This window comes from Symsagittifera roscoffensis, chromosome 6 (assembly GCF_963678635.1).
Source record: "Symsagittifera roscoffensis chromosome 6, txSymRosc1.1, whole genome shotgun sequence".
NCBI lineage: Eukaryota > Metazoa > Xenacoelomorpha > Acoela > Convolutidae > Symsagittifera > Symsagittifera roscoffensis.
Window position 1 is genome coordinate 52,769,388 of NC_087067.1, and position 27,516 is coordinate 52,796,903.

General features: G+C 37.2%; 2 protein-coding genes across 2 annotated transcripts in view; both read right to left on the minus strand.

Moving 5' to 3' along the window:
- LOC134848151 (succinate dehydrogenase [ubiquinone] iron-sulfur subunit-like) overlaps nucleotides 1-27,516 on the minus strand; it is a 295,415-nt gene that overhangs the window by 70,884 nt on the left and 197,015 nt on the right. The window lies entirely within an intron of this gene.
- On the minus strand, nucleotides 485-7,968 carry LOC134848816 (stabilizer of axonemal microtubules 1-like). The gene is made up of 7 exons (XM_063866327.1): nucleotides 7,822-7,968; nucleotides 6,430-6,899; nucleotides 5,049-5,201; nucleotides 4,589-4,838; nucleotides 4,111-4,313; nucleotides 1,159-1,275; nucleotides 485-694 (listed from the first exon to the last, which is right to left on the minus strand). Exons 2-7 carry the CDS (start codon nucleotides 6,892-6,894, stop codon nucleotides 485-487), a joined length of 1,398 nt encoding a protein of 465 aa, XP_063722397.1. The 5' UTR covers nucleotides 6,895-6,899; nucleotides 7,822-7,968.

A 27,516-nucleotide genomic window follows, 5' to 3' on the forward strand; every position in this document is an offset into this window, starting at 1 on the left:
CGACCATTAGGGCATTAATACAATACCAACCTTGACCTATGAGATTTAATTGGGGTAGTCAAAATTGGCTGGAAAATTACCAAAAAACTGCATTAATCTATAGGTCCTTTCCAGTCTTGGAGAGTGTTCGGAACAACAAGCAAGCCAATTGAAAAGCCAGAAAAGAATTTATTTTCAAATACCTTTCATTGCTTTAATTTAGATTGAATTTGAACAATTTTTGGCAGTTATATTTCAAATGGAAGCGTGAAGATAACTTAACTTGGTCCAGCTCAGCAGCGAGCTACAAAATGATAATAAAAAAGTGCGCATGAAAGACAAAATGACCTCATTTTTTGGCCTAAACCCATACCAATTTTCCTGATTTTCTGCTAGTTTTGCCCAGTTAATTTATTAACTCCTAAGATGACAATTCATATTCAGTTTGTGCACGCCTGCGAGTGTTGAAGTAGCAGTGGGAGACATGTTTAGCAGCAATAGTGCTTTAGATGGGCTTCTTCTGGAAGTCCTCGTTGTGTTGCTTCTGGGAGGGGCAGGTGGGGTCGGGACAGAACTTGGTGAACACTTGGTGGCCATCACATGTCTGCTGCACAAACTCATACCCCAGCCCGGCCAAGTTCAGCACTGGACAACATGCCGCCTGTTTGTAATTATAGGACATCTTGTACTCCGTGTCCCCTTTGAAGTCACACACCTGGTCACAAAAGACACAAATTCTATTTTAATTTATACCATGTAATAGTCATAAAATAATTTGGATCATAAAAATGAATTTAAATAAAATCAGGCTTTTCTTAAGGGGAGGGGGAGGAGGGACCGGACACCCTAAACAAAAAATTCGACCCTCTGACCAGCCAAAGGGGCCCTTGTCATAATTTTTCATTTTGGTCAACCTGCCAAAAAAGTGTCTAAGAGTCCTTTTTGGCCTGTTTTTTTTCGAAAAATTGACGGTGCCGCACTAAATTTGGTCAAAATAGGGTCTTTATAATGTTTTGGAAGAGTTTGGTCAGTCAATTTTCAATTTGGTCGACCAAAAAAAGTCTTTTAGAGTTTTTAGAAAAGATTTGATATTTTGATTTTCTGAAAATGGGGTTGTAATAAATGTTTTTTCGAATGTGTGATCAAAGAGTGATTGAATGGGAAAAATCTTGTTCTTGCCTCATTGCGACACACTTGTGGTTTGCATGAGATGGGTTTGCATATCTGGTGTGCAATGTAGTTGGTGTTGTAGGCAGTCGTCTTCTCAAACGGCGCTTCCGAGGGCTTGTAGTCAGGCTACAACACATCAACACCAGATAACAAAAATTAAAAACCAACAACAAGGTGTTTTCTCCCTAGTTGAAGTTTTCTGCCCGCATACAAAAAAAACTTACATGTCAAATCACAAAGTGAGAAGCTTGGCACAAAACCAAAGTGTTTTTTTTTTTGATAGAGATCGTCCTTGATTTTTTCGTTTTCGGATAGAACACAAAATTTTATTAAAAGTGGAGCCTAAAAACTTTTTTTTATTGCAGAATGCGCATACAATTCCCTGTTAAGCAAAAATGCGTATTATACTATTCCGAAGAATGGAAAAACGCTTTTCATTCAACTCCAAATTTGTATAAATTAAATATTAAACAATTCGATTTCCATATCAACTTTTTCCTCTATGTATTTTTAGGGAACTTTTTCACCAACTTTTTTTCTTGGTATCGAATTGTATGAAAAAAATTTTTGTTGAAGATTTTTCGAAATCTTTTTAAACTTTTTCTCGTTTTTCTAGTAACTTTTCTGAACAATTCGATTTCCATATCAACTTTTTCCTCTATGTATTTTTAGGGAACTTTTTCACCAACTTTTTTTCTTGGTATCGAATTGTATGAAAAAAATTTTTGTTGAAGATTTATCGAAATCTTTTAAAACTTTTTCTCGTTTTTCTAGTAACTTTTCTGAACAATTCGATTTCCATATCAACTTTTTCCTCTATGTATTTTTAGGGAACTTTTTCACCAACTTTTTTTCTTGGTATCGAATTGTATGAAAAAAATTTTTGTTGAAGATTTTTCGAAATCTTTTAAAACTTTTTCTCGTTTTTCTAGTAACTTTTCTGAACAATTCGATTTCCATATCAACTTTTTCCTCTATGTATTTTTAGGGAACTTTTTCATCAACTTTTTTTCTTGGTATCGAATTGTATGAAAAAAATTTTTGTTGAAGATTTTTCGAAATCTTTTAAAACTTTTTCTCGTTTTTCTAGTAACTTTTCTGAACAATTTGATTTCCATATCAACTTTTTCCTCTATGTATTTTTAGGGAACTTTTTCACCAACTTTTTTTCTTGGTATCGAATTGTATGAAAAAAATTTTTGCTGAAGATTTTTCGAAATCTTTAAAACTTTTTCTCGTTTTTCTAGTAAATTTTCTGCAAAAATTGTTTTTCAATTTGCTTAATTTAGTATAACTGTCGAATATACTAAATCTATAGTTTTTTCGCCTCCTTCAATCACACCATGCCAAAAAAACGACAATAATTTGAAAAACGTTGTTGTATTTTTAAGACTTTGATCAGAACATTCTATCCTTAGTAACAGGCTGTCCTTATTTTTAAATGAAACTGTATCTTTTCAATTCACTCAGGAAAGTGCTGCAAAGTCCGCTGAACTTCGAATAGAGACAAAACTATCAGGTATATAAGATTAAATATTTAAAGCTCAAAACCAAAATAACCGAAACGCAAACTCACAGCATTCCCTAACAGTTCGAGCTTGTTTGTTGAGTGATTAGAAAACTTAAAGCGAACGGCATCGTGATCCTAGAGTCTGAGTGAAATTGTTAAAGTGGGACTCCGAGTCCACTGTATGAGGGTTCCAGTTTAGATTCTCGATTGTCTCTCAATATCAAAATGATTTTTTTTGTGATATTTAAAGCTGAATTTTTTTTAGCTCTGCAAGTTTTTTATGGGTTACCTGTACCTAGGTGATACAAAACTGTAACGGGTAACATAAGAAAATAATTTTGGAAGGACTTTCGTAGCTTGTGTCACGATTTTTTCGTTAAGAGTGCAGTTATTCAATTATACTGCCGCTTTCTGGTTGTCTAAGTTTTTGAAAAGTTTTAGTAAGAATGACTTGGGGCCTAGCAAGGATCCATTTGAAGCAATTAGAATCTCGTTTATGGAGCAGTCAAAAAGGTAAGTCCTACAAACACGAGTCCGTGACCCGTTGGACTTTGTTTGGCAATATCACCAATTCTTTAAAAACCTGTCAGAAAACAAAATGAGTCAGTGGTTTTGCCACCAACAATTCTAAAGTTACAATGTTCTTTTGCTTTAAGAAAGAGTTCCAATTGGCAAAACGCGTTTCTTAAGTCTAGACCACAGTACCATGTAAATTTTTGTTCGAAAGTTTGATTTGAACCGTCCTTCTTCGTTGCATTTTCGATCCCCATCTTTGGCAAATTACCGTTGCCCAGGATATTTCTCTCGAGGGAGGCCCGAGGTCATTAAAAATGGCGTCTCATCATTCGCCCATTTATTAGACTGAATTCTTATTGAAATGTTGCCGATAAAGATGATAGTTTTGTCAAAAAACAGCAATGGTAAAATTTTCAGCGAAGGTTCAATGAGCTTCCGTTCGCACTATGTAGGAATAAAATAAAGAATAAATTGAATTAAATTTGTACTTTTTTATTCGTTCAGAAAAGTGAGAATAGTGCCATGAAGTTCACTGGGCTTCGAGTAGAAGCAACACTAACAGGTATCTAACTAAATGTGAAGATCAAAACTAAAAAGACTTAAACGTAAACTAACAACAGTGTGAAAAGCACTTTTTTCAACCCGGCACAGAAAAAAAGACTATTTGAAATTGACGTTTGGCATTTATCCCGGAAAGAAGATTTTCAAAAAATGCTGATTAACTGTTGCGTTTGTCTATACTCAATTAAGTTGACAACAAAAAGCTATTTCAAGATACCTTTTTACCGAGTGGCTTCACAGATATCATAGCCGCGTCTCACGATAGTTGAAGTGTTTCCAGATATTTATGATTCGATTTTAAAACTACGCCATCAGCTGAGGCTATTTCGTGTATAATCTTGAAATAACGCCAAACGAATGGAACAAATACTAGCCTGTGGAGCGCAGCTGTTCCTCTTCTTAGCTGCCCATGCCTTGAAGTTGCTGTTGAACTCTGTGTTGGAGTCGAAGGGGATGTCGCTGAGGTTGGCACACTCTATCGGCTTCGCACTCTCCGCCCTGCAGCCCCCACTGTACTTGTAGTCCCTCCTGTTGGTTGTCAACTTCTCCAAAGCTCCCTTGTTGCACAGGTTGTCGCCTGCAACATCACTTGGGAATGACTGGGCAATCTATGTGGGTGTGCATTCGGGAAGAGGGGTGGGATCTTTGTTTTCCTTCAGGAGTTAGACGCCCATTTTGACAGACTAATGTCGAATTTTTCTGAATACGGCTTAACCACCACTTAACCTTGACATATCAAAAAAAATGTTTATTTAAAACAAAATTCGCTCATTTCACAAATCTCAAAACCTAAAATCTAAAATCATTTTTGGAAACTAAAAATCAGGCCCCTTTGGGAATAAGACGTGTAACCTGGAATGATGAGGTCTGGCCTCTTTCCATTGGGTGCCTTATAATTGTCCCTCGTTTCAGTGGTCGCATTCAGAGGGATATCGGACTGGATGCAGGTGTCCTCTGGCTTGCAACTCAGAGTCTTCGAGAGACACTTGGTGGTGTAGTCCCTCCTGCTTGTGGTGAGACTGTCGAATGGACCAGCTGGCGTGTACTCTTCAGGTGGTTTGCATGAGTCTGGTTTGTTCACTGGGTGAGCCACATAAGTCGCCTAATTTTTTCAGTTGTTTTTTTTTCCGTAAACTATACCAAATTTGTTTCCATGTATCAAAAATGTTTATTTTGCTAATTCCACACTACACCACACTGAATTTTTTTGGTAATTGATAAGGGAAACTAAAAGGACAGCATAACAGAGCACCAAAATGCTTTGGTGATAAGGGTAAAATGGAAAGAAGAAACGAGTTGTGATTTGTGTTGCCTTGTTCTCAGTCATGGGGTTGAATGTGCCGGAGTCCATGGGGATCTCATTGGGTTTGCAGCTCTGCACTCTGCACATGTCGTGTGCCTTGTAGGTGCTGTTGTTAGTAGTGTCTCCACTCATCTTCCCTTCGGGGGCACTGTACACCTCATCCTACACACACACACACACAAACATACACAAGATATGCCTTTATGAGATCATTTCTCTACCCTCTCAAAGTGTCAATAAATAAGGTCTTTCCTGTTATAATTTCCCCATTACTAAATTATAGACCCTCCAAGTTGAATGAAAACATACTATCGGACGTAAGATATATAAACTTAATGTTTAAGCTCTCCAGATTTTTTCCATCAACCCCCCCCACCCAATTCAAAATTTCTAGTTTCATTGTTGCTTCACGCAGAGGCGGATCTAGGGTTTTCTCGTTGCGGGGGGGGATATTCAAAAAAAAAACACTAAAAAGACCCTGCTTTGGCCAAGTTTTCTGCACAGCAGGCAAATTTTTTCGCTTTTTTAGGCATTCTTTGGAAGAAAACTTCGTTAAGAAAATCGCGTTTGGCTCTTTTTCCTGGTGGGGGGAAAAGGAAAAATAGCCTCGCGTTTTTTCGGCGCGCGCTCCCCCCCCTTAAAATTATTATATATAGGCGCTTAAGGCGCCTTTAGAAAATTTTTGGGCCTGTCACCAAAATGGGGCTCTTTTCCAGTCCCCCCTTTCAAAATACCGAGTTTTATGTTTGTTTTACGTGTTATTACGGCTAAATGCGTGATGTTACGCTGTAAAGTATGAAGAACAAATCTGTCCAGAATCGTCGATTTGTTCACCACGCCAAATTTCATTGCATTGTGACAACGTTAAATAGACTTTTCAAAATTGAATTTGAAAGGGGGGGGAACTGGAAAAGAGCCCAAAATGGATATCTCAGAATAGTACAAAGAGGCTCTTTTTCCTCCCCCCTCCCCCCCCCCCCCAACCTGCAAATTTTCATACATAAAATTATTGTTTACATTGTCAGAGTGTCATGAAAATTTACATGCAAACTAATTAGGCCATGACAAACATATTTGGTCTTCATAATCAACCTTGCACAACTACTCGTTAGTTCATAACAATGTTGCTCGTGTGAGGTGGGGGAAAGAAAAAAGAGCCTACAACGGGGAATCCTTAAATCCTCCCCTAGCTTCACGTGTTATTCATTATATGGTTATATGTGAAGAGTAAAACTGTTCACAATAGATAGTCGGTTAGTTTGCTCACCAGGCCAAGTTCATTGCATTATGAAAATGTTAAAAGGTCTTTCAAAATTGATTTTCAAATGTGGAGGGGAGACATGGAAAAGAGCCGAGATTTTTTCTGGATGTGGAGGAAGAGTTCACTTACTTTTTTGCAGGTGTTGCGTGGCTTCTGTGCCCATGCCTTGTAATCTGACCTCTGGGTCGTGTCGGCCGGGAATTCCTGCTCCGGCTTGCACCAGTCAATGTCCGGCTTACAAGACCTGGTCTTGCAGATCTCCTTAATTGGAAACTCCTTTCTGTACATCGTAGTCGTATCTAGATTTCCTTTATTCTTCAGAGTGTCATTATATTTGATCAAGTCTCGTCTGGCCGAGTCGTGTGCTTTGTAGTCGCATTTCGTAGTCGTGTCGGCACAGAAATCACCCGACTCGGGTACACATTGTTCGGGTTTGCACGATTTGACCTGGCACAGTTCGGGTACTCTGTATCGATTGGAGTACTCGGTCACTTTGCAGATTTCCCCCTTGGAGATTGTGAGGGAACTCCTCCCATGTACTGGACAGGTGTGTTTTCCGCAGATGCAGATTTGACAGATACATTCACAAACCATGATAGCTAATATGTATATTAACTAATTTAAGTAGCTCAAATGTATTAACCTATCTTATTATCTTATTATTCAAAACAAAATGGAATTTCTGGAAAATGGAGAATTGGCTCTTTTGCACGTGCCTTGTCAGCTTTTTATAAGTCGCTCCCCCCGATGTTTTCTGTTCCCCTCCTACAAAATTGATTGCCAGTTTTGCAGTTTAAAATTGATACAATCAGGGGCGGATCTAGGATTTTCTCGAGGGGGGAGGGCGAAGTTTCAAAAAAATTTCGAAAATTTTGACGACCTTTTTTTTCAGGTCGATCAGATTGATTTTCCGAGCTCTCTCAGAGCAGTAAAAAGACCCTGTTTTGGACAAATTTTCTGCGCCGCAGGCAATTTTCTGAAAACACAGGTCAAAAAAGCCGTCTTTGGGCACTTTTTGGAAAATTTTGACAAAAAAAACGCGTTTTTTTGGCGCGCGCTCCCCCTCAAAATTAGTATATATTGGCGCCAAAGGCGCCTTTAGAAAAATTTTAGGGTCGGTCGGCCAAAAATGGATTTCTTAAAAAGTACCAAAGGGTGGACCCTTTGGGTTCGCAGGGGTTCGAATCCCTGAGGGGGAGAAGGCGTCCGCCCCCCCGCCCCCCCCGCCCCCCCCCCCCCCAAATCCGCCCCTGGATACAATTTTTATTAGGCGATCATTTGTTTGTTCATGTTTATCCTTGTGAAGCTTTTTCGATTTTTTCCTTTCCCCGACCTGCAAAATTTTTTTAGTAAACTTAATGTTCACTTTTGTCCAATTGCAAAAATTGGAATGCAGACTGATTAATTAGTCCCTGATAAACATATTTGGTCTGCATACTCAACTTTCTAAAACCCCTCGTTATACCATAAAATTGATGCTTATGTCAGGTGAGCTTCAGGGGAAAGAGCACGGATACGCACCAAGACCATAAATTCATATTGATGAGTGACTCTTTTTCGTTGCCGTCATCAGTAAAGGAATTGTCACTCTGGTGTATCCGATGTTTATTTCTACTGTTTTAAATTTTACTAAGATGAATTTTGCTTTGTTTTCAAGTATTGATTGTGCTGTGATATTTTACTAATGTAAAAACTACAAATTCTTAATTCAAGTGATTATGTTTACAAAATATCACGGCATGGCATTGAAATAAGATAATGTTATTCGCCCTTAACTCGTTCAGAGACAAAAGAGTTCAGTGATTAACATAGAAAGTTTGAAGTCATCAGCAATCTGCAGAAGTGGACGGATCTACACGACATCCTGCCGTTATTTCTAGAAGGTAATGAAATTAACATTTATGATGAGTTGAATGAAGAGGCGAAGGGAGACTACCACAAGTTGAATTGTGCGTTGCTGAGACCATCGAAAGCTAACGAATTGTTCATCAGTCGGAAATGGTTATTAGGCGAACCGGCGGAGGTGCTCATATCGGACTTTAAACGTTTAGCAGGACTGATTGGTATAAAAACTGTGGACTGGTATTCTGTTGAACCGTTTACAGGGGATCAACATTTACGAGTTTTACCCAACGAAGTGAGCATGCAGCTTCACTCGGTTCTTGCAACAAAGTCAATTTCTCTATCTGAAATGTTCCAATTTGGCTAAAGAGGTGTCGAGAGAAGTTTAAACATCACATTTTAAGCACGATGATGGACTCGCGGGCCCGTTGGTGCCGAGCGCCAAGGCACGTCAGGCACCAAACAAAAGGCAATCGAAAGATAGGCATAAAGGTCTTCGTTTTTCTTATGGGGAAACTTTTCATTTTTCATGCGCAGGTTAACTGAAATGCTACAGCCGTGTTCATGAGGGCCATATAGCAACGAGGTGCTGGGCTGCAGCGCCACAGGCTTCGAACTAGGGAAACTTCAGTAGGGGAGCGCTGGCGCAGCAGTGACCTCTCCCTCTTTACCAAAGTTATTGGTACCATTTAAGGAATCTACCTTGCACGTAGGATTGGACACATTGTGCTCGACTAGATTAGTGGTACGCAGGATAGTGGAGAAATTTGGGTTGAAATTTCATCCCTGTAAAGGGAAACTGGTTGCTGTTGGGAAAAAACACAATTTTTTTTCAATACTTTAAATGTATAATCGTACAAAGGCAAAAAAAATCTGTTAATCTTAGCCAGTTTTTGCTAATAAAGGGCATCAATTTGCGGAGAAAGTTGAAACATCCCAAAGAGATCATCAGATCCGATTTTCTCAAAATGCTGTCTTCTGAAAACAAGCGAAAGAAAAACAAACGAAAGAACTTTTCTTAGAGCAAATTTTTTTTCCAGACAACCTTAAGTCAGCCTTAGTATGTTTTTTCATAAAATTGAACTGAGAAAGAACCAGATAACTAAGGTCGACGATGTCTCTTCTTCCAAATTTTAACAAAATTTTTGAATAATTACTTCACAAATTTAGTATTGATTTTCTAGATAAACTCGGGTTTTGCATAAAAAACCAAATATGGTTCAGATTTGAAATTTTTAACCAGTGAAGCGTTGATAAAAATCCTAGAAAACATTCAAAATGATTGAGAATTGAACCCGAGTGAAACATATGCAGTTTACATAACTCTCAAAAAAGCTTTTGATACTAATTCAGCCTGTTTTTTGTTCAAAAAAATTGAAAAATACGGACTAAGAGGTCCCACAAAAGACTTATTGACATCATAATTGATGGCAAATATATCCCAAGGAGTCAAAATAGGCTCTTTACCTTCTTCCGCAGTTCCACAGTGATCAGTCCCCGGAACACTATTGTTCATTTTAGTATTGATGAATTGATTGGTGTCTGTAAAAGAATTGCACTAATGCGAGCTATTCAAAGTTTTAATTGAGCTCTTGATTAAAAATTGGAAATTTTATATATGAAAAAAGTTCAGTTTTGAACTCAAAGATTGAGATATTACAACCAAAAAGAGTCAAAATACCAGAACAACAAAAAATTTCATTGGAAAAATCCCTCAAAGAATTGATACACTGATCAGAAAACTTTTCAATTGTATTCAATTTTTTTTTGCAGATTTTAATTATGTGCTCAACAATCTTAATACTCCTCAATTAAGAAAAATGTACCATGAATCTTGCGATTTACACATTGTAAATGATAAAGAAATGATAGACCTTTCATTCTCAAACTGGGTTGTCGGGTTAGTACTTTATTGTTGAGACTTCTTAGTTTCTATGGTTATGAAAGTGTATTGCTTAATTATGGCATCACTTGAAAAGGCTTATCGGTCCTTTTGATGTCCTTGCATAAAATAATTATGTATATTGGGAAAATCTATCGAAACACCTCTGTATGAAAACAATTTATCATGATAATTAATACTATTGAGTTGCTTCCAAAAAATTTTAACAAAATATTTTACCAGTTTTCTGAAAACTTCGCACGCAAACTTCAAGTAGCCCACAGTGGTGTTTTGGCTATACTACAAATTGTACACGGTCATTTTTGTGGCATTGCAATATCAACGTGGTTGAATAGTTTGATTTTAAAATGTAAGTGTGCCTCAAACGTATCTGATGATCGATCGATAAACCCCACAGCTGATCGAGTTTGACTCCAGAGCGTCCTGACGTGAACTAGCTCTTTGCACTCGTTCTCATTGAACGCCTTCTTATTGCCGATGCTAGATTGACGTGGTTCCATTATGGCCACCTAAAAGTGTCTGTGTGCCTGAGGGAAACTTCGGCAACTTCTTTTTTGAATGAGGCAAAAAGTTAAATTATGGCATTGGTTGGAATCTCAGGGATACCAGAAAATTGTTATTTTTAGCCACTTTTCCATAGAGCAACGGATTAGGAAAACCAACCCGGGTCGAGGTCCGCGACTCATGTTGAGACCGAAATGGGTTGCCGAAATGGACGTTCTGCGACCAAAATTCCATCATCTCGCAAGAGCCTTGAGTCGCACAAAGTCGGAACATACCTAATTTGAGTCGCGCAAAGTCGCAACATACCTAATTTGGGTCTCGCAAAGTCGCAACATATCTTTTTTGGATCCCGCAAAGTCGGGCAAATATTTCGTTCGCACAAAGTCGCAACATACCCATTTTGAGTCGCAGTGGTCGCAACACAACTAATTTGGGTTCCTTCAAAGTCGCAACATGCCCATTTTGAGTCGCAGTGGTCGCCACACACCTAATTTGGGTTCCTTCAAAGTCGCAACATATCTGTTTTGGTCGCGCAAAGTCGCGCAAATATTTCGGTCGCACAAAGTCGCAATATACCCTTTTTGAGTCGCAATGGTCGCGATATATTTTATTTGGGTCGCGCAAAGTCGCAACATACCTATTTGGGTCGCAAAGTCGCATTATACCCATTTTGAGTTGCAATACTTGCAAAATACCCGATTTGAGTCTCAATGGTCGCAACATACCCATTTTGATTCGCAATGGTCGCAACATAAGTCCGCGACCTCGACCCGGAAATCAGCATCAATTCGTGACACCCATGAAAACGATGGTCTTTTTTAAATACCCAAACTGCCTTGAAATCTTTCAAAACCCAATCAAAAGCAGCGGCGAGCAAAAAACGCAAAATCTGACCGTCACTACAAATGTATACAAATCCGGACATGAGATTTCACGCTAGCAAAATTCTTCTTGTGACGCAACTTCGTCTGGGGCTAAAAATTTGAGGCTAAACGTTTTTCACAGTAATCAAGTTGGTTTTGCCTGGAACTCTCAACTGCAAAAAACTTCTTATTGGGGGATTAATATGCATAAGATTCGGAAACAAGCGCAAAATTATCTGTCTCAAATATATTCCCTACATAAGACCCTCACTCTTAATTTGCACGGCAGAGTTAATTGAAAAAAGTAACTCGGCCGTGTGAGGAAAACGTTTTTTAAAAAGTGCAACACACTTTGTGTTTTAGGTTGGTTTCTTTTTTTTCAATGCTCAAAACAAACTTAAGAGCTAATCAAACATAACAATTGTTTACTCACGATTAATGGCGTCAGCTTTTCTAACTGATACTACCAAACAGTTTGTCCTACGCGAACTGCAAATCAATCCATGACATTTATACAGGTAAGTAGATTTAGAAAGGATTTAAACAGATTATTACGAAAAAAATAACCTAATTTTATAGATTTTGGCGAAGTATTGAAATCTTTCAAAGTCTCATGAGTATTGATTTAACATATCAACTACCTTTTTTTTCGAATCTTGAGCAAAATTATGTTCTCAAAAATAACATAATTCGAGCTTCAGAGCTCACTAGTCACTCAGAGAAAATTTCTACCATAAAACTGCTACTTATTTTCTAATATCTGCGGAAACGAAAATTAAAATTTTGCAACGTTTCTTCACATAATTTTTTCATTTATCAACGTTCTAGGTGCAATGTTGTCAGAAATTTAAATGAACTTATATTCGAAAACTAAATTTGGAGCAACTCAAATTTAGCTAATAAAAACTACATATTTGTCATACTCATAGTTTTTTTTCAGGCCAAACATCAGCACGAATTGATAAACTAAGGTTTTGATTCAATTTTCAATTTTTTTCTACTTTTTGATAGTAGAGAAAACTTGATTAGAATCTTTGAATAATCTGTTTAAAAAGTATCCAAAAAGTGAATAAGAATTGATTTTTTGTTGCCTAATCTTGTAAAAAAAAAACTATTAAAAATTAGACAAAAAATAGGTTCAAATTGACTTAAAATCGACTAAAAATTAGTTTTTAAGCTACATTTTGAATCAAACTCAACCCATTCTAAATCAATTCATATAAATTTTTTCTAACTTCATTATCTTTATCAAAAATTCGATGACTTTAAAAAATTGGCTATTATTCTAAAGTGTCGTTATTTAATTTTCATAAATCAAGCAAAATTGAGAAGAAAAAAGATTTTTTATGAACAAAAAAAACACTTAACTTTAGCACTAACTTTCTCTGAATGTTATTGATGGAGCATTGAGGTATCGAAAAATCAGCGCGTCGAATTTGACTGAATAATTACTAGGAACTAGTTTTTAATGAGAACATAAAATCAGGACTTCAACCCGAGTGAGACTTAAGCCCGAGTACTTCATTTTTCTATTTTTTTACGTTTAAGTCTTATCTTTGTTATAGTAGTCCCATCTCTATGGAACTTACCATTATTTAAACACTGATACTCTGAAAGCTATCTTATTGTAGTCACATTAATTTAAACTTTCATTTGGAAAACACTTGCTGCAGAGTTTTTTTAGTTTGTCTTTCCGAATTTTGACAAGTGCATTGTAGGTTGCGTCTCCGCCTCTCAATCAAAAGGTCCTTACTTGTTGTTTGAAGTTCAGCAACATTATCCAGCCCAGAAATATTGCTGAAAAAAGCGTATGTATATCCTAAACACAGGCACAACAGTATATCTCCGAATCGCGATTAAAAAATTTCTCTTTCTAGCAAATTTCATCCAATTGGCAGTTTGAGCAAACGTGTCTGTGATGATATACTTGTCAGTGCTATGATGTATAAACTGATTGTTAGTTTCTCTCGTTATTTTATTTCAACTTGCAAGAGAGTTTTCTCGAAGTTTCATCCGGGAAAAACTCAGGTTTCTTGAGCAAGGACCCAAATTACAATGGAAAGATTCAAATTCTTATAAAAAATGTAAATTGAAGTATCTCATTAAAAACTAATTACCAGCAATGACTCAAAAAAAATCTGAGCGCCAAACGTTCGGTACCTCAGAGCACACTTAGAAAAAAATCAATGGAAAATCAGTGATCAGTGCTGCAGCTGAAACGTTTCTACTCTTAAACGCAATCGTTTTCTCTGTTTTGCTGGGATCGTGAGAAGTGATAGCAACAACTTGCAGTTAGTGGTGAGATTTCTCAAGGGATTTAGTTTAGTTCATTCAGGTTGCATCTGAGTTGTCTTGTTATCGGGTGTTCTGTTTGTTTGTTTCAGTCAATTAGCTTAAAAAATATAGGGTCAACAATCACCTAAAAACAAGCAAATGGTCAATTCAGAGCATGCGCTCATTAAGCCGCTGAAGCAAAAATCAAATGCAGGAATAAATCAAAGCTTACGCAGTATTTCATAAAAATTTCGAAAAATTCATCGAGCAGTTCTCCTATGAACAGGCATGAGCAGTTCAATTGGAAGTAACAGCAAGAAATATTGACTCGATAACTCATAAGTAAAAAATGGCTGATGTTGGTTAGAACCTAAGTATTCGGTATTGGAAGAAAAGCGATTGAGCTTAAGTATAAAGAGCATCCGAAATGCAGCTAATACCAATGAAGAAGGAAAAAAATTGAGCAAATTTTTCTTTGTCAAAGTTTTTTTTCGGAAAATGGCGGTAACACTCATTTTCTTATATTGAGAGGTTTTTTTGATGCCTAAATTGCATCAACACTCAAACACGTGCACGTTGCATATAAAATCAACCTTGAAAAAAAACACCTTCAAAATTTTGATTGACAGACCGAGTTTTTCTCAGAACCAAAAATGATTGGCAGACCAAAAAACGATGTTCAAAACGCTCCAGTCTCCGAAACGCGCCAAAACACATGTCAAAATCCTCCAGTTTCAAACTAAGCCTTTTAAGGTTTTTATGAAATCCCCTTATGCTGATTGTCGCACTTCCACTGCTTTGAGATCAGTAATTGGACAATTCGAGCCACAAAAATGATTAATTACTAAGTGTTGCACAACACCACAGTCAAAAACGTTTTTTAGAAACTGGTGGAATGTAAACTTATTTGTCCGACTTTTGTAACGAAAGTAACGGAATATTTGTGATCGGGGTGGTTTTTTTTTCAGACAAATTTCGACTTTTTAACTAGCCATTTTTGACGGCATTTTTATATCATTTAAAAGGTATTGTTGTCTTGAGCCTAATTTTGAAAAGATATATTAACTGTAATCGTTTTCCGTAACGTTATGCGGTTTTAAAGATTGCCACTTTGGTCAATATGGGACAACATACGCGCGATTCGTTTCGCGCTATTAACGCGTGAGCGCAAATTTAATCCGAAGTAGAAATTGTTCCAAAATGGTTCAAGGAAACTTATATGCCATAATTGTTTTTTTTGGGAGCGAAATCTATCACTGTGTACTTTATATGGCTTGTTGGGGGATGGTTTTCACAAAAATATTGATTCTATTTTAATTTTTAATTTTATTTTGTTAAATTTATTTGTTTCATGTTATTACTGCTCAATAGACCTTAAGAAGCAGTTGGAACATTCAGGGCTTTGCCCTAATACAAGCGGTTTTGTTCATTTTTAGAAGCAACTCAATTTAGACAAGCAATTGTTTCTGGTTCAAATTGATATTCAAATTCGCTGAACCTATCCAAATCTACTTGGCTTAATTAGAATTAATGCAGTTAACTAAAGAAGTCCTGTATGCTTTTGACATTAAAAATAGGTATTGAAAAAAAATGTCATTCAATTTCGCTTTATTTATCTATTTCTACTTGCCTAATTTGACTAAGTAATTTATAGCCTTAAAAAATTTTGTTCTATGTGATTTTTCATCAGTCGCGGTTCTAGGACTTTTCCGGTGGGGGGAGGGGGAATTGCGGAGTTTTTCAAACAAATTTATACAAAAGCGAGTCTGCAATTTTTTGCGGCAAATCTGTCTAAGACATTATGAACGTTTATTTCCACTTCTTTGCGGATATATTAAAGCTAAACTTGATAAGCGATCTTCCTTCGTATTAAATCGAAGGTAGTTCTTCAGTTGTTTCATACAGGAGAACAAGCGTTCGGCAGTGCAAACTGTTACTGCAAATTGAAGTATGACTAGCATTGTCGACTTACGACATATTTTTAGGGCATCAGTGAAAATTTCTGGTATATGGCTGTAGGGGTTGGGGAGACGCGCCACATATTCCTCCAGATGGGTGCCTGCCTCAAATCTAAAATGCATCTGATTTGAGGCCTCAAAATTGGACTCACAGCTCTTTTTCCTGCCCACCCCCACCACCTCACATATGCGTCAATTTTATGCTGTAACGAGGGGTTTTACAAGATATAGTATGAAAAACAAGTATGTTTGCCATAGCCTATTTAATCCGCATACCAATTTTTGCATAACAATTGCATAAAAATTTGATAATGTCAACAAAAGTTTACTAGTGAAATCTCACTAGTAAACTTTTGTTGACATTTTTCCGCTGGTGGTGGAAAAAAACAGCCGGACTCTCTTTTACAGCTCAAAATTTTCACTCAAATAATTTCACACCTCTACTACAAATGGACAGGCGCCAAAGGCGTCCTTTAAAAAAAAATTGAAAAAAAACCAAAGGTGGGACCCTTTGGGTTGCGTCGGTGTGAAAATCTTGAAGAAAGGCCTCCGCCCCCTTCCCCCTGCAACCCCCCTAAATCAGCCACTGTTTTGGCCTAAAAAAATAGGTTTTTTGAGTTTAGACCGGATGATATGATTGTTATGGAATATCATTTTACTGCTTTGAAAGCGTAGGCGCAACTTTTTATCAGCATGGCTAGTTGTTGCTCAGCATGCTTAACATCGAAGTCAGAAGACAATCTCGGTAGAATAGCACATGCTGAGTTTGAAATTTCTTCGGTCTTTGGAGCTTGTGGTTGATGATATTTGGAAAAAGTCGTTGCTTGAATTATTTTTTGAACCCTGTTAAGCAAAAAAACAAAGCCCTTGCTTTTCGTTCAAACTTAATTTTTTTTCAGAGTTGGTTAGAATCCCCACTTCTTATAAGCATCGATTTCATGTTGTAACGAGTGGTTTTACATGTTGAGTATGAAAATCACGTTGCGTATGTGAGCCATGGCTTAAATCAGTCCGTAGGCCAAATTTTATTACAATCCGACAATGTGAACATAAAAATTACTCTGAAAAACTTACAGGTGAAGAGCAACATCTTTGATACAAAAATTACTGAGTCGCCAGCTTGCATAAGCGTATTTGGATCTGCTTAACAAATACCCAACCCCCTAATGTATCTACTAAAAAATTACCACTCCTATAAATAAAAGCATTAAATTAGCGTTCTAGTTTAAACTCAATTTTGCTGCATTCTGATTGGTCGAAAATTCGACTAGACTAATTTGCTTAAAAATTGGCCTCTCCCATTTCTTGAATCCGTTTGTTTGTTCCGAACAAATTATTCGATTGCTGGGCTACTATTGATCACTTTTTTCAGATCCTTGATTGTTGCATCATATTCCTTTAACCGTATTAACCACCCATTTTGACATCTCACTGCCTCGATAGCTTCGACTATTTTCGTGTCAAATACTCGAAGAATGAACGACCACCTTTCCAATCTCAAATACTGAATGAATGAAAACAAACTGAGATATTCTATTTCATGATTTATAATGCTGAGTTTTAAGTAAATTTCACTTATTCTAAACACTAAAGGGTACATCCACAAAATTTTTGGATTCCACTAACAATAGTCATATCTTTTCTTTCAATTTCCGCAATTGCTAGATAAAATTCTAGCTATTGCTCTTAATTGTTCACACAGGACTGGTTCAGTTCAGCATAACAAACAAACGTATGTTTTTGTGAAATCGGTTTACTTTAGCGGAACCAGCTTACATTTTGCGGAATCGGCTTAGAATTTGGTAATCCAGAACAGCTACCTCTATTTGCATTTTGCAAATCCGCGACAAAACAAATGTGCCGACTAAATTTACGGTGCTGATATTTGTACGCGGAATCCACGGAAATTTGGCAAGTGGAATCCACTTAATTTTTTGAACAAGCTTAAAGACTTGTCTCTGGAATCCTGGAACATACATACACAAAAATGTGGCCCTTTCTAGTATTGATTTGTTTGTACCAGTACAGTTGTAAATTACTTTTTAGTCAGTTTTTTCTTCATTTGTAATAGTTGAAGAGCGAATAAAATAAGACAAAGATAACGGCTAGTTGTCGGCAAATGGTAGGAAATGATTTGCAAACCACGTTTTTACAAATTAATTTAGACATGATCAAACTAATTATTTATATCAGCTGGAAAGATTGAAAATTAGTCGTGAGTAAACATTGATGAATGTTGATTAGCACCTAAGTAATAAAATTGAAAAGTGCAAACCATACTGATCATTGTTGGGCTTACGTTTAGAGTTGAGTTATGGTGACGTGGTGGGTTATTGGCAGTTGTCAAAAGCGGAAGAATGGTCTTCATTATTGCTGAAGGGTCAAATGATATTCTTGCTAATTTCGATTAAAGAACGCAATCATTTTTTCTCTGTTCAAGTGATTTAAAGCCTACTGGCCAAGGGTCAGGGATAACAGAGTGCATTCCCTGCAGTTGATTATTTGATCAATACCGGCTAAAATATTATTTTTTCTCGAATAGAAATATTTGTCGACCTTTTTTTTTTAGGTTGACCGATTTGATTTTCCGAGCTGAAAAAAAAACAGGCCAAAAGGGACCTTTTTAGGCACTTTTTGGAAGTTTTTGACCGAAAAATTGCGTTTTTTTTCGGCGCGCGCACCTTCTCAAACTTAATATACATTGGCGCCTTCCAAACTTTAGGTTCAGTCAGCCAAAATCAGGCATCTCAAAATAGTGCAAAGGGGGACCCTTTGGGTCGGCAGGGGGTCGAATTCCTGAAGGGGAGAGGCGTCTGCTCACCCTCTTAATCGACACCTGAAATGCACCCACAATTAGCGGAAACGTTGGAAAGTGCTAAAAACATGGGCAATGTCAAACCTTCTTCTGTCATAAGAAATTTTTTTAAATGATATGACAACAAATTTTGCCCATTCGAAAACATCAGAACTGAACAGGGGTTTTACTCCCCTTTTTATCAGTTCGAATTTTCTACACATTTGAGTTTATTCCATATAGCTTGAAAAATAGCTGGATGCTCTCGCTTATAGTTGTTTCTACTTATCATATAACCTTGAAATTTTTTGTCAGAAAAAAATTACAAATCACGATTCTTCCCAAACCCCCCTCCCCCTCCCCCTCCCCCTCCCCCTCCCAAACGGCTTTGGGGGGGAGGGGGGGGGGGTTCGAGGATGCTAACTTGGTCCAAAGTTACTGCCATTTACATGGAAATGAATGAACAGATGTTATTATAGCTTGCTGGTTGTTTGATTTCTTTTCAATTAAATTTCTCGCCCCAAAAGTGTTTCGGATCACGGGCTTGATCTTTTAATCCTCAATTTTTACGGTAGCTTAAGACATGATTAGAAACAGGCCAAACAAACAGATTTATTGCCGGAAATTCCCAGAAATCTGGCATAAATTCCTTGTGAGCTTTGAGCTGGAAGTTGAGCACAACACGCCTTCAACTGAAACAATATACTTAGTTCCTTTCAAAGGCTCCTTTGTTTTCCAGGAAAAAGAATATTTTCAATAAATTTTCGCTTCTGGCAGTTTTCATACTTCGCTGGTTTCGCACTTCGCGGTACTATTTCCAATTTATACAAAATATTTGAATTTAATTGGTCATAAATATTTTAATTTTAATATTGGAGTACTTAGTGGGCTGAATTGGTGGGCGTCTTTGATTGTTTGCTCAAATTTGCAAATAATTCTTATCCTCTACTTTCAACTTCAGAATTTATTAAGTATCCTTTGAAGGTAAAAAAATCATTTCAACGACATAATTTATCATTGTTTTATTTCTTCGCCAGCTTTTTTGGTAAGTGTTCCAAAATTATTTTTAAATTACAATTAACTCTTAAGGGGACGACACTTGCTTTCATAGAGATGACATTTTTGCTAGCAACTATAGTGAGGGGTGGAGGCATAGACGATTTATTGACAAGATTCAAAAGATGTATAGAGACCACGTTGCCTTGATTATCAAGGTAGGATAATACGTAGTTTTTTCGAGACGGGGTGCATAGCGTTGAAGGATTATTATGCATTTGATCAGAGAGCCATATAAACTATTCAAAAAATATTTGAGCAAATCATACCGGAAGTCATTTAGAACATCGAAAGTACTTCCAATAAAATCAAACATCGTGGCTTATTTTAAAGCATTCTGCTTCCATAATGGGTTCCAGACAACATTTTCCGAATAAAAGTGTTTCAGACGTTGTTGTAATGTCTGCCCAATGCAAAGTCTGATTTGATCTATTCTCTTCTAATTGGGCCAGGGGTGGAATAAGGGGCGGATTAAAGGGGGCGGCGGATTTGGGAGAGCTCAGAAAGTCAATATAGACGACCTGAAAAATAAAGTTGACAAAGTTTTTTTGGAAATCTTAGATCTTCCCCTGAAATGAACTGTTTTGCTCCCACCTATTTTTTTGTTTTGATTTAAAGATCCGTTACATATGGATTAAATCATGAGTGCAACGTTTCATTGTTGCTTCTATGAAGCGTGGCCACGACCTTTTCTTCTGTTGACCGAAGAAACTTGCATGCGCTCAAATGTCCAGACGAGTTTAATGCACTTCTCTGTTTTCTTTCAGAGGTACGATTATATTCGTTTAAATCATAACTAATAACTCTTAGCCTAATTTTCATTGAAGTTATCTATTACTTTTTGTCTTCCTTCTAGCGTATTAGCAGTATACCGCTTTCTAAGTCAGATATAGTTTCAAAATGTCTGAAATACCCGCTAAAACTTCCTAGAGAAAAACTAAATAAAACAGAACAGTGACAAAGCATGACATAAGCATGACATTACATGACAAAGCATGACATAAGCATAAGCATGACATAAGCATGACAATTGCCCGAGTGGTAATTTTTTTTTGATATGCAAGAAGTTTTTTAATTGACTAGAGTTAAGTAAATATTTTTCGAAGTTTGAGTTTGTTGTGTTACTGCTTTGTCTGGATTTGTGGCGGATTGTAAGCAGAAAATAAAGGACGACGTAGTATCCTCAGGGAACGTTTGGGCCATGGTGACGATGATGGCATCTCGGCAGGTAAAATTGCAATGATCTTCGGTGTTGACGGAGAACTTGACGAGGCTGGTTCTATGATCGCTTCACTGAGTGCCATAGCGAATTGCCAAAAATGTGAAGTGTTTTTTGATCTACCTGAAGCTCTTTCTGATTAGCCGATGGATACCTCTGATTTAGTGTCATCCTCAGTTGCCGGGTTGTCTTGTGGTAGTGATTGTCCTATATCCGCATACCAATTTTTGCATAACAATTGCATAAAAATTTGATAATGTCAACAAAAGTTTACTAGTGAAATCTCACTAGTAAACTTTTGTTGACATTTTTCCGCTGGTGGTGGAAAAAAACAGCCGGACTCTCTTTTACAGCTCAAAATTTTCACTCAAATAATTTCACACCTCTACTACAAATGGACAGGCGCCAAAGGCGTCCTTTAAAAAAAAATTGAAAAAAAACCAAAGGTGGGACCCTTTGGGTTGCGTCGGTGTGAAAATCTTGAAGAAAGGCCTCCGCCCCCTTCCCCCTGCAACCCCCCTAAATCAGCCACTGTTTTGGCCTAAAAAAATAGGTTTTTTGAGTTTAGACCGGATGATATGATTGTTATGGAATATCATTTTACTGCTTTGAAAGCGTAGGCGCAACTTTTTATCAGCATGGCTAGTTGTTGCTCAGCATGCTTAACATCGAAGTCAGAAGACAATCTCGGTAGAATAGCACATGCTGAGTTTGAAATTTCTTCGGTCTTTGGAGCTTGTGGTTGATGATATTTGGAAAAAGTCGTTGCTTGAATTATTTTTTGAACCCTGTTAAGCAAAAAAACAAAGCCCTTGCTTTTCGTTCAAACTTAATTTTTTTTCAGAGTTGGTTAGAATCCCCACTTCTTATAAGCATCGATTTCATGTTGTAACGAGTGGTTTTACATGTTGAGTATGAAAATCACGTTGCGTATGTGAGCCATGGCTTAAATCAGTCCGTAGGCCAAATTTTATTACAATCCGACAATGTGAACATAAAAATTACTCTGAAAAACTTACAGGTGAAGAGCAACATCTTTGATACAAAAATTACTGAGTCGCCAGCTTGCATAAGCGTATTTGGATCTGCTTAACAAATACCCAACCCCCTAATGTATCTACTAAAAAATTACCACTCCTATAAATAAAAGCATTAAATTAGCGTTCTAGTTTAAACTCAATTTTGCTGCATTCTGATTGGTCGAAAATTCGACTAGACTAATTTGCTTAAAAATTGGCCTCTCCCATTTCTTGAATCCGTTTGTTTGTTCCGAACAAATTATTCGATTGCTGGGCTACTATTGATCACTTTTTTCAGATCCTTGATTGTTGCATCATATTCCTTTAACCGTATTAACCACCCATTTTGACATCTCACTGCCTCGATAGCTTCGACTATTTTCGTGTCAAATACTCGAAGAATGAACGACCACCTTTCCGATCTCAAATACTGAATGAATGAAAACAAACTGAGATATTCTATTTCATGATTTATAATGCTGAGTTTTAAGTAAATTTCACTTATTCTAAACACTAAAGGGTACATCCACAAAATTTTTGGATTCCACTAACAATAGTCATATCTTTTCTTTCAATTTCCGCAATTGCTAGATAAAATTCTAGCTATTGCTCTTAATTGTTCACACAGGACTGGTTCAGTTCAGCATAACAAACAAACGTATGTTTTTGTGAAATCGGTTTACTTTAGCGGAACCAGCTTACATTTTGCGGAATCGGCTTAGAATTTGGTAATCCAGAACAGCTACCTCTATTTGCATTTTGCAAATCCGCGACAAAACAAATGTGCCGACTAAATTTACGGTGCTGATATTTGTACGCGGAATCCACGGAAATTTGGCAAGTGGAATCCACTTAATTTTTTGAACAAGCTTAAAGACTTGTCTCTGGAATCCTGGAACATACATACACAAAAATGTGGCCCTTTCTAGTATTGATTTGTTTGTACCAGTACAGTTGTAAATTACTTTTTAGTCAGTTTTTTCTTCATTTGTAATAGTTGAAGAGCGAATAAAATAAGACAAAGATAACGGCTAGTTGTCGGCAAATGGTAGGAAATGATTTGCAAACCACGTTTTTACAAATTAATTTAGACATGATCAAACTAATTATTTATATCAGCTGGAAAGATTGAAAATTAGTCGTGAGTAAACATTGATGAATGTTGATTAGCACCTAAGTAATAAAATTGAAAAGTGCAAACCATACTGATCATTGTTGGGCTTACGTTTAGAGTTGAGTTATGGTGACGTGGTGGGTTATTGGCAGTTGTCAAAAGCGGAAGAATGGTCTTCATTATTGCTGAAGGGTCAAATGATATTCTTGCTAATTTCGATTAAAGAACGCAATCATTTTTTCTCTGTTCAAGTGATTTAAAGCCTACTGGCCAAGGGTCAGGGATAACAGAGTGCATTCCCTGCAGTTGATTATTTGATCAATACCGGCTAAAATATTATTTTTTCTCGAATAGAAATATTTGTCGACCTTTTTTTTTTAGGTTGACCGATTTGATTTTCCGAGCTGAAAAAAAACAGGCCAAAAGGGACCTTTTTAGGCACTTTTTGGAAGTTTTTGACCGAAAAATTGCGTTTTTTTTCGGCGCGCGCACCTTCTCAAACTTAATATACATTGGCGCCTTCCAAACTTTAGGTTCAGTCAGCCAAAATCAGGCATCTCAAAATAGTGCAAAGGGGGACCCTTTGGGTCGGCAGGGGGTCGAATTCCTGAAGGGGAGAGGCGTCTGCTCACCCTCTTAATCGACATCTGAAATGCACCCACAATTAGCGGAAACGTTGGAAAGTGCTAAAAACATGGGCAATGTCAAACCTTCTTCTGTCATAAGAAATTTTTTTAAATGATATGACAACAAATTTTGCCCATTCGAAAACATCAGAACTGAACAGGGGTTTTACTCCCCTTTTTATCAGTTCGAATTTTCTACACATTTGAGTTTATTCCATATAGCTTGAAAAATAGCTGGATGCTCTCGCTTATAGTTGTTTCTACTTATCATATAACCTTGAAATTTTTTGTCAGAAAAAAATTACAAATCACGATTCTTCCCAAACCCCCCTCCCCCTCCCCCTCCCCCTCCCCCTCCCAAACGGCTTTGGGGGGGAGGGGGGGGGGGTTCGAGGATGCTAACTTGGTCCAAAGTTACTGCCATTTACATGGAAATGAATGAACAGATGTTATTATAGCTTGCTGGTTGTTTGATTTCTTTTCAATTAAATTTCTCGCCCCAAAAGTGTTTCGGATCACGGGCTTGATCTTTTAATCCTCAATTTTTACGGTAGCTTAAGACATGATTAGAAACAGGCCAAACAAACAGATTTATTGCCGGAAATTCCCAGAAATCTGGCATAAATTCCTTGTGAGCTTTGAGCTGGAAGTTGAGCACAACACGCCTTCAACTGAAACAATATACTTAGTTCCTTTCAAAGGCTCCTTTGTTTTCCAGGAAAAAGAATATTTTCAATAAATTTTCGCTTCTGGCAGTTTTCATACTTCGCTGGTTTCGCACTTCGCGGTACTATTTCCAATTTATACAAAATATTTGAATTTAATTGGTCATAAATATTTTAATTTTAATATTGGAGTACTTAGTGGGCTGAATTGGTGGGCGTCTTTGATTGTTTGCTCAAATTTGCAAATAATTCTTATCCTCTACTTTCAACTTCAGAATTTATTAAGTATCCTTTGAAGGTAAAAAAATCATTTCAACGACATAATTTATCATTGTTTTATTTCTTCGCCAGCTTTTTTGGTAAGTGTTCCAAAATTATTTTTAAATTACAATTAACTCTTAAGGGGACGACACTTGCTTTCATAGAGATGACATTTTTGCTAGCAACTATAGTGAGGGGTGGAGGCATAGACGATTTATTGACAAGATTCAAAAGATGTATAGAGACCACGTTGCCTTGATTATCAAGGTAGGATAATACGTAGTTTTTTTGAGACGGGGTGCATAGCGTTGAAGGATTATTATGCATTTGATCAGAGAGCCATATAAACTATTCAAAAAATATTTGAGCAAATCATACCGGAAGTCATTTAGAACATCGAAAGTACTTCCAATAAAATCAAACATCGTGGCTTATTTTAAAGCATTCTGCTTCCATAATGGGTTCCAGACAACATTTTCCGAATAAAAGTGTTTCAGACGTTGTTGTAATGTCTGCCCAATGCAAAGTCTGATTTGATCTATTCTCTTCTAATTGGGCCAGGGGTGGAATAAGGGGCGGATTAAAGGGGGCGGCGGATTTGGGAGAGCTCAGAAAGTCAATATAGACGACCTGAAAAATAAAGTTGACAAAGTTTTTTTGGAAATCTTAGATCTTCCCCTGAAATGAACTGTTTTGCTCCCACCTATTTTTTTGTTTTGATTTAAAGATCCGTTACATATGGATTAAATCATGAGTGCAACGTTTCATTGTTGCTTCTATGAAGCGTGGCCACGACCTTTTCTTCTGTTGACCGAAGAAACTTGCATGCGCTCAAATGTCCAGACGAGTTTAATGCACTTCTCTGTTTTCTTTCAGAGGTACGATTATATTCATTTAAATCATAACTAATAACTCTTAGCCTAATTTTCATTGAAGTTATCTATTACTTTTTGTCTTCCTTCTAGCGTATTAGCAGTATACCGCTTTCTAAGTCAGATATAGTTTCAAAATGTCTGAAATACCCGCTAAAACTTCCTAGAGAAAAACTAAATAAAACAGAACAGTGACAAAGCATGACATAAGCATGACATTGCATGACAAAGCATGACATAAGCATAAGCATGACATAAGCATGACAATTGCCCGAGTGGTAATTTTTTTTTGATATGCAAGAAGTTTTTTAATTGACTAGAGTTAAGTAAATATTTTTCGAAGTTTGAGTTTGTTGTGTTACTGCTTTGTCTGGATTTGTGGCGGATTGTAAGCAGAAAATAAAGGACGACGTAGTATCCTCAGGGAACGTTTGGGCCATGGTGACGATGATGGCATCTCGGCAGGTAAAATTGCAATGATCTTCGGTGTTGACGGAGAACTTGACGAGGCTGGTTCTATGATCGCTTCACTGAGTGCCATAGCGAATTGCCAAAAATGTGAAGTGTTTTTTGATCTACCTGAAGCTCTTTCTGATTAGCCGATGGATACCTCTGATTTAGTGTCATCCTCAGTTGCCGGGTTGTCTTGTGGTAGTGATTGTCCTTCTAGTGTGTTTATGCCTCATGAATGAACTGAAAAACCTTGTGACAGAGTTTGTACAGGCTCTGGCGATTGTGGAACACTTTTTGAGCTTCTATCCCTGCCTGCGTATGTCTCTGGCTGAGACAACACTTGGGATTTGCCCTGGGGTTGTGTCGCTCAGTTGCCGAGCTCTCTTAGTCCTGGACATTGATCTCCGGCAATACTGGTGCAAATGTTATGGGTCTATTTTCAGTGAGCCCGGCCACGATTCTCGGATTCACGGATTTCCTGCTGCTGTTTTTAGCTGTGCCGACTTCTTTTGGACCAGATTATTTTAGCATCTACCGAAGGAAGTTTTTCCGCCAGTTTGTTGGGGTCCTGGGAAGATGAGAAAACTGATGACGGATCCCATCCTTGTCGAGATGGTATGAAGCAAGATTTTTTACGCCAGCATTTTGGGTTTTGATTGCCTTGAATTTTGGGAATTGCTGGGTTGATTCTAAATGCTGAGAAATAGTTATAACAGCTTTTCAGATAATGTAATTTTTTGCGGAAAATTTTTCCTTTTTCGGTTATGAAAGTGATACCAGTTACTTTTACTAGCTTGTCCATGAGTAAGTTGAATAAAGTTGCCTCAGATTTTTTGTCAATAATTTTCCAATGATATAACACATTTTTTTTCTGTAAGTATATTGACATGTTAACCAGCAGATAGTTTTCTTAAAGTACTCGCATTTGTACTGTTTTTCTACTCTTATTGGTCATGTAAACCCAATGCAAACGCAATTGATGCACAAATACCATCCTGTACTTCTTGCTCAATAGCTACTCCAAGACCCTTATGGCTGGCGTCGCAATTGACTCTGAACGTTTCGACCTATGATAATGGAACGTCCTTGTTATGTTAACGATTAAAATTAATACACTTTTAAAACTATAAAATCTCTTTTTTTCTGACCACTGGAGTTTCTGTTTGTTTTCTTTTTTATGTGATGATCTGAAAGGCTCAGTATCTACCTGAGGATTTTGATCTACCGTTGAGAATGATTGACCACTCCCTGGAACAAGGGTTTAACTTAAACCCAGATTATATTTCAGACAGTTTCTTCCTGAGTCATTGACATCTTATCTTCGCCGGGACGGTTTTTGGGTCTTTAAAACGTTCAACGTCTAATCTCCTGAACACCGCTTTCACTGTGTGATTTGGTTCTTTGATTATACCCCAAGAAACTCTAATATTGTTGGCCGAGAAACAGAATAGTTCGGCGACTCCTTGAAATGTATTATCAAACACTTTTGGAATACGTTGAACATATCTGTGAGGCCAGAGAAATTAATCTTGAATCTAAGTGTACCAGTGAATTCTCCTCACACAATGTTCAAGTAGCAGTGGTTAAGGACCAATTCATCCAAATTAAGTTGATTGAATGCATAATTCAAATCTAGATAGGTGAACGATGCTCATCTTCGGGTCTCTGATGTAATGATTTGAGCGGCTAAATCCAGAAGTTCTAAAAATGTTACATTTGATACTTGTTCTTGTGTATCTGCGCGTTCATTGGCTTCGCGTCTATTGTCAACCTGATTTAGAAATCTTTCTTGG

Coding starts and splice junctions, on each gene's coding strand:
- LOC134848816 (XM_063866327.1), bottom strand. CDS start 6,894: ATGGTTTGTGAATGTATCTGTCAAATCTGCATCTGCGGAAAACACACC. Junction 4,839..5,048: donor ACCCCATGACTGAGAACAAG/GCAACACAAATC, acceptor TGAAAAAATTAG/GCGACTTATGTGGCTCACCC. Junction 695..1,158: donor CACAAGTGTGTCGCAATGAG/GCAAGAACAAGA, acceptor TTTTGTGACCAG/GTGTGTGACTTCAAAGGGGA.